The following is a 7,495-nucleotide window of genomic DNA, read 5'->3' on the forward strand; positions in this document are numbered from 1 at the left end:
CTAGGAGCTGTGTGCTGCCATGGGAAATCTGGCCCTTCCTGCAGGCTGCTAGCAGTAATGGTGTGCTCAAGAAAGCCTACTTGTTAATAGGCCTTTTTTTTCCCAAGTCACTGTTAAGTGTGATGGAGCCCTTCTTTCCTGGAGAGGGCTGCACACCTATCTGACATTTGGAAGTGTGATTGAATTCCTCGTTTTGCTTTGCTTGTGTGCACAGCTTTTGTTTTACCTGTTAAACTGCCATTATCTCGACCCACAAGTTTTCTCTTCCAATTTTGTCCCCCATTCCACTGGTGGGGGTGTGAGTGAGTAGCTGTGTGGTGCTCAGTTGCCAACTGAGGTTAAACCATGACAGCTGAGTTTGGGAATCTCCAAGGGATGGGGACGTGCCATACCAACCCATTCTGTGAAAACTCAGGGGAGCTCCAGGTATTGTCCTGGTGCATATCCTGGGTGTGGGGAAAGAGGAGGGATGTTGGGGCAAGAGGTGGCTAGCCAGAAGATTAGTATCCCTCTTGTGTGATCTCCAAGGAGATCCGTATCCCTCAGTACTGTTTTTCTGCTGCTTTGATTTACGTGAAGACCCAGGATCGAGAGGCCACTGAGCTTTCACTACAACTGCTTTTGCCCTCTCCTGCTCTGCCCTGCTTTCCTATTGTGGCATGTAATTTACTCCCCGACTCTCCATCCTGCAGTTACAGTCCCGGCTCAAAAGTGTGATTACAGCTGCGGCATTGCTGTGTCGTTGCCTTTTGTTTGCCACAATGCGCTCTCCTTGGGCAGAGCAGAAAGGAAAAGATATATAATGATGCATGGACGGAGGGGAAGATCTGACGTGCCTTTCCAACCCGTTTGCTGTGTATTTCATCTTGGATGGGGACTCTCGTTAACTATCGCTCAGCGAAGCAACCTGTACCTAAAGGTTAATTTCCACAGCGGTTGTTGCTGGGTTATTTGATGGTGGGTAATTTCTTCCCTCAAAAGATTCTTTTACTCCTACTTGGTATTTAATGAGATTAAATTGCAACTTCTCTGAGACCTCATGGCAGAAGTGTGTATGTGTGGCAGGTGGCCACCAAAGCTTTGTGTGGACTTAATAGAAAGGCACTCGGGGAGCAGAGAGAAAACTCTTTCATAATGAGGGGGAAAAATAGTGGCGATGTTTGAAAGCTTCACAGGTGTTAATAAAAGATACTGCTTTGTCAGTTACATAGAATGATAAATACAATGGGCTTTTGCAAGAATCTGTAGGACACAAATTATTGTAACATGACTTTGATGTACGCAGGATGCTCCTTTTAAGGCCTGAAGCAAGGTGACCTTTTATTTGAGGTGACCGTGGGCTGAGGTTTCCGGTTGACATCATGGTGCTGGGCCCCAATTCTGGCTTTGCAGTGAATTTATTTAATTTATTTAATTCTACCGATTGCATGTTTTTTTTCTTGGAGAACCTAGTTCTAAGGCAACAGTGATCCAGTGAGACCACCAAAGGCAAATAGAGCTGCTCCTGTTCTGTGTTCGTGTAGTTGATAGCGGGGTGGGCTTTGACAGTTGCTGCAGGGTGTTTGTGTTTGATGTAGGTGGGCAGGAGGTGGGTGCACGTAGCCTTGGTTGGGCGAGGGATGTGTGTGTGTTAGGGAGGTCTGTGCTCTGCGTGTTTATCCAGGCTTATGATCTACAGACAGTGAAGTGCACCGTGAGCTGGGCCTGTAGCGTTGTCCATTCCTGTACCCTCTCTTACATTTTCTCCAGGCTGCTAAAGCTGATGACATCTAGCATTGAATGCAGTTAAACTTGCTTGACATGGAACCGAAAAGCTTTCCTGTGGCTGTTCTGAAAGATTTGTGCCAATGTGTTTTTCTTGACTGTGGTTTTTTTTGGTTGTTTGTTTAACTACTTACTCTCGACCTCGGATTCTGGGCAGTTCATGAATCTCTTATTAGTTGGTTTCTGCATTCACTTGGAGAGCGAATGTTTGAATATGTGAAATTCAACAGGGATCAGGTGGGTGAAATACCCCCCTGAGAAAATGCTTTAGAGACAGATGAGAGCCACTGGATGCTTTTCCTGCATCTCTGTAGAGAGAAGAGGTGAAACATTGGGTGTGGGCAGGGATCAGCATTACTGGGAGTTGCACTGGTGGTGAGGTGGTGGCATGTCAGGCTGGGCAGAACCAGAACTGAGCCCGAATTGTGTTTTATGGTGTTAGTACAAAGGCTTTTTCTGTTCTCAGCTTCCCAGCAGTTGTCAGGCAGCCATGCTATGCAGGCAGGGGAGGAAGGCTGGCCACAGTAACATCCCAGGATATCTCAGCTGTGCAGTGGCTCTTGTTTCGCTGCTCTTTTTGGGCATGGGGTGGGGAGAGGAGGGGATGCTGCAGATCCCCAGAGCAAAATCCCAGTCTGAGGTGGTTCCTGCACCTCCAGTAGAATGTAATGCCACTCCTCCATCCGTCAGGATACCCTGACACTATCCTGGCAGCGCTGCCCTTTGGAGCAGTGTATTTGTAGTGGCAGTACCCTGACTGACTGCCTTGACTGCATCTGCTTCCGGGGGTGGCTTCAGGGTTGCAGCAGGTGCCTCTGGCTGGAGTAACCCCAGGCTGGGGAGTCTTGCTGCAGCCTTTTCTGGTCATCCCTCCTCCATTCCCCGGGCGTGGGTGGGGGCCTCAGCTGCAGAGGGGAAGGGCACCTGCTGTCCCAGGGGCCAGGTGCCAGCACGTGGAGCCAGGGTGAGTTTCAGCTGTCCCAGGATTAGCAGCAGGGAGCTGCATGCAACGTAAGTGCTGACGCAAAGCTGTTTGCATGAGGGATTCTCAGCCGGTCCTTTCCCTGGCACGGGGAGATGGCCCCGGACCTGTGCGTAGTTCCCCTCTGAGATCACATACTACATTGTTATGGAGCTTGGTCCTGGATTCTGCATGTGCTGCATTTGAAATGGGCAGACAGTGATTCTGGGGACAGGTTTTGCTTTTTAAAAGCGTTTGTTCCTGACCATGTCTCTGTGCTTATCTAATTACCCATCTGGTGATTTTGTTCGTCTCAGCAATGTGTTTCAAGGGTAACATGCAAAAACACTATTGTATGAGGAGCGGCAATGTTGAGGGCCAATTTACAGAAGGAAAGGCAGACTGTCACCTTGGAGAGGAATAAATTTGGATTTTTTGATAGTACTTGAAAATGTGAGAAAATGAGGCTCAGTAACCTGAGTCGTACCAAGCCCCCCAAACACTTTTCTCTTTTGGGAGCATGGGAGTTTGATGTTGGTATCAAATGGGGGAGTTCCCACAGATCTAGGCAGGGTGGTCTCTCTTTAGGCATGCTGACTTGAACAGTGTTGTGGTTTTTTCCCTTCCCCCTAAGTGTGATTAATAGTCAGGCCCTTCCCTATCTGAACCATTGCATCTTATTCTCCAAGCAATGAAATGGGCTTTGGCAGCATTTACGGTTTCTGGGTCAGAGTGAGAATAAATTTGTTTGCAAGAAAACCCTTGCCCTGGCAGTTAAAAAAATCAAACCAAACTGCTGAAGATGTTTTACAGGTGTCATTGTGAGGGCCCCTTTCCCAGCACTGTTGTTGCCTTGACGCAGTGCACATCAGATACTTAACGAACGGGCAGCCCTCCGTGGAACGATTCCCCATCAGCTTTAAAACCCACTTCTCAGGGAACTATTTTCATCATGTGGTGCTTGGGATTTACTGCAACGGCCGGTACGGCTCGCTGGGCATGAGCAGACGATCAGATCTGATGGACAAACCTCTAACTTACCGAACTCTGAGCGACCTCATCTTTGAATTTGAAGACTCCTATAAAAAGTACTTACATTCAGTCAAAAAAGTAAAAATTGGATTATACGTCCCGCACGAGCCGCACAGCTTTCAGCCCATTGAGTGGAAACAGCTGGTCCTCAATGTATCCAAAATGATGCGCACAGAAGTCAGAAAGGAGCTGGAGAAGTTTGCCAGGGATATGAGGATGAAGGTAGGCCTGTGCACCTGGGTGGTGGGCTTGGGGGCAGCTGTGGCTTGTCCCATCCCCCAGAGATGGGTCTTGCCCTGTGTCAGCAGACTGATCCCAGCCTGAGATGAACCAGGTATCAGGTGGGCTGGGCGTGTGCTTAAATCTGTCTTGGTGGTGCTCCCCCAGGATTTGGTGCGTTTTCAAACCCTTGTAGCTATTTAGTTCAAGGGTCTCCCTTTCAGCCTGAAAAACACTTGAACCCATACTTGTCCCTGGCCATCAAGGACCTATTTCCCACTTTTCTTTTCTCAATGACTCCAGAAGAACGTGGCTGGGAAGAATCAGCATGGCTGGGGCTGGAACTGGTGGGAAGGGTGGCCTGGTAACAGGTAGGGATCTCTGCTCTTTGCACCTGAACTGCAAGGGATGCCACGGAACATCCGTGTCAGTGGTTGCCTCTCCTTGCAGGGCATGCCAGTGGGCTTGCCCTGTGCTGCCTGATGTCCACCACCCTCAGCTAAATCACAAAGTGGATTACATGGGAAAGGTGAGTAAAGCAAGTCATTGGCAGACTGATGCTTCCCTGCCAGTTGGTTGGACTGAAGAGCTCAGAGGGAAACAACAGGGAGACAGGGCAGGCTGCCAGGCTGGAGGAGATTTTGGCTGCCCTTGGGGATGAGGGGTGTCCCTGACCGTGCCTCTGAGCCTGGCATAGGCCAGGAGCTGTTTGTGGTCATGGTGGAAGGGGATTTGGTGCCTTTCCAGCCTGCTTCTGGCAGCAAGAGCAGAGCAGGTGTGTTGCTAAGTATGGGTCTGGCTCTTGTGGAGAGGTATGTGGCATCGTGTCCAAGTTATTCTGGGTTCCTGTCCCATTCCCTGCTAAAGAACGGCTCCTACGTAGCAGCCACGTGCCTTCTTGGCTGAGGCACCTGCCCCTTTGCCCTGACCTTGGGGTGAACATTTCCAGTGGCATCATAGCCCCTGTGTTCTGCTGCCATCTCTCCTGCCCTGCCAAGGAGTTTTCAGGGCTGTCTTGTATCATACTCCCACCTTAAGAATGTGGTCTTGATTACTGATGTAATTACATTTTTTCTTCTTTTCCCTTCTGATCTATTCATACACTTTTAATACTACCTAGAGAGCAAACAGCTGAAGCATGCTTTAGTTGAAGAAGTCCATATGGGTGGGTGACTGACTGAATTTTATACTTGCTTTTGATAGAGGAACCAGCTCTGTCTGTGTGCTGAGCTGTGACGTTGAGTCCAGTCCTTCTGAGTGCCTCGGGGCCGGGACCAGAGCCCTGAACTCTTGAAGGCGGAAGGCCCTGCATCTGACCTTTCCTTTGAGTTACTTCAGAGTTTGAGCCACTTGGTTCAGAGGGCTCCTATTGTGAGGGGGCTGACTTTGAAGGGTCAGGTCTTTAAAACAGCCTGAAGCGTGAGTGTCGTGCTGATGGCCTTCTGAGGTTGGAGGGCCTGGAAGATGTGGGCAAGCTGGAGATCTTCTGAAAAATCTCACTGTCAGAGAGTTCAACTGCCAGCCTGAGAGATGGTCACCTCTGTTTGTGTAGAGAAAAACTGGAGAGGGCGATTTGGCTGCCTGAGTTTCCTTCAGCTGAGGCTCAAAGTCATCTTATCCCTTGCTGTTGCCAGCTCTGAAGAAAGCCGTGGATGAGACAGTATTCAGCTGGGAACTGAATTGGTGACACTGAATTTTTGCAGGAGGCCCCAGAACAGCTATCACTTGATAACAGCTTTGGGTTCCTCTTAACCTGGGCAGGGTTTGAATAAGCCCCAAGGGACTGAAGGCTCTTTGTGTGCCATCCCTGCTACTGTATGAGGCCCTTTATTTTAATTTTTTTATTTTCAGTGAATCATTGCCTTTATTGAAGGCCACTTCCTTCCCTCCCCCATCTCTCACAGATTCTGAAACCCTCAAGTGCCCATTCTCCGATGAAAGAGAGATCACGGGGTAAGTCGCTGTCCCCTCGTCGAAGGCAAGCGAGTCCTCAGAGACGGGCATGCAGAAGAGATAAATCGTGAGTATTCCTGCCACCATCACTGCTGGGTCAGAAATGGAGGGTGATGGTGCGTTGTTTTGCTGTACAAAACTTACATGCTCAGTGGCATATATAAAGCAAAACTGCCCCAGGTACCCTTTGTTACCAGAGAGGCTCCAGAAGCCGCTGGTACTGCTGGTGTCCTGGCATTCCCGCTGCCTGATGACCCCTCTGTGCAGAGTCCTTGGACTGTCCAACTTACAGGGATGGTAGAAAAGTAAGCCTTTTCTCTTCTTTCGAAAGTGGAAACATCACTTGCATTGCATTCTTTGATTTTAATCACCTTAAAAAAATCCCAGACCACTTCCCTTTTGTGTTGTAGCTAATAGTTGTTCCTTAGCTGTGTGGGGAAGCATGGACTAACTGCATGTAATACCTCTAAATGGATAAAACTGAGCTTCCAGATCACAGGCCTTTTACAGCCACTGGCAATTCAGACTCCCTTACCTTAGATGTGGAAGAGCTGAGTTTTAGCTATACTGCCTCGTGCCAGGAAGCTGACAACTGTGAAAGCCTATACGTAACCCAGATTAGTCACATATTTATGATCATCATTTTTTAAATAGGCTCCCAGACTACTGTCTCAGCACTTATTTATTTATTTTAAAGCAGCTAACAAAGACATTAGACTAACCTACTAAAGATAACTTCAAGATACTTTGGCAGCACATGATTTCACAGCAGGCTTTTATTTTTACATGTGAATTCACACTCAGTCCACGATGCTGCACTTTGGGCTTCATCACTGAGAGCTCCTTGTTTAGTGCATAGATAATTATAGTCGTAATGGGCTCAGCTGTTCTAGGCTTCTTTACCTCCTGGATTCTTTTTGAGGGACAGTTTCATTTTTGGGTTTCTGATAGTGTTTCTGCAGTTGCTGGAGTGGATTATGTATTTCTGGAGAGGAGTGTCTCACTGAGCTTGGAGACTCTCCAGTTAGGCTGGTTTCCTGAGAGAGCTGCTGGGCATGTGGCTGCTCTGCAGTGACTGATTCCTCCTTGGCAGCTTTGCTTTTCTAGGACAGAAAGGCAAGTGACGTATGGATGGCCTTGCAGTGGCTTCAGCACCTGTTACCTGCTCTGTATCTAGAGCAAATTGTATGTTATTCTAAAATAAACCCTGGCTCACCATGACACAAGATCCAGGACCCAGCTGTAGCATGATGATCTCTGAGCTCTGAAGGGGGAATGGCAACCCCTCATCAGGGATGAGCTGAATGACACACACCAGCTTGTGCAGCAGTTGACACGGGGTGAGAAATACAAGAGGAGAAACTGGGTATTTTCTTCGGCATATTGATGGATCTCCAAGAACCTGATGGAGTGAGAGGCCTTTGTGTTACACACAGAAGAGGAAGGGCTTTCAGGTTTGCTAGGCTTTAGGCTGGAATCCTAGCTAAAGAATGGCTGTGATTGTCAACACTGTGTTTTGTTTCTTTGTGGATGTCTTACTCACATGCTGTAATTGCAGCTTTTCTA

The 7,495-nt window shown here is 48.4% G+C and overlaps 1 protein-coding gene across 5 annotated transcripts in view; it reads left to right on the plus strand.

The window, feature by feature from the left end:
* VASH2 (vasohibin 2) overlaps positions 1–7,495 on the plus strand; it is a 37,627-nt gene that overhangs the window by 24,508 nt on the left and 5,624 nt on the right. For all 5 annotated transcript variants that reach the window (XM_027681666.1, XM_027681670.1, XM_027681667.1 and 2 more), the window contains exons 5-6: positions 3,598–3,979; positions 5,881–5,996. In XM_027681666.1, coding sequence (XP_027537467.1) covers positions 3,598–3,979; positions 5,881–5,996 — 498 coding nt within the window. The remainder of the gene's footprint in view (positions 1–3,597; positions 3,980–5,880; positions 5,997–7,495) is intronic.

Source organism: Neopelma chrysocephalum, unplaced genomic scaffold (assembly GCF_003984885.1).
Source record: "Neopelma chrysocephalum unplaced genomic scaffold, ASM398488v2 Primary Assembly neopelma1_61b, whole genome shotgun sequence".
In the NCBI taxonomy this organism is placed as follows: domain Eukaryota; kingdom Metazoa; phylum Chordata; class Aves; order Passeriformes; family Pipridae; genus Neopelma; species Neopelma chrysocephalum.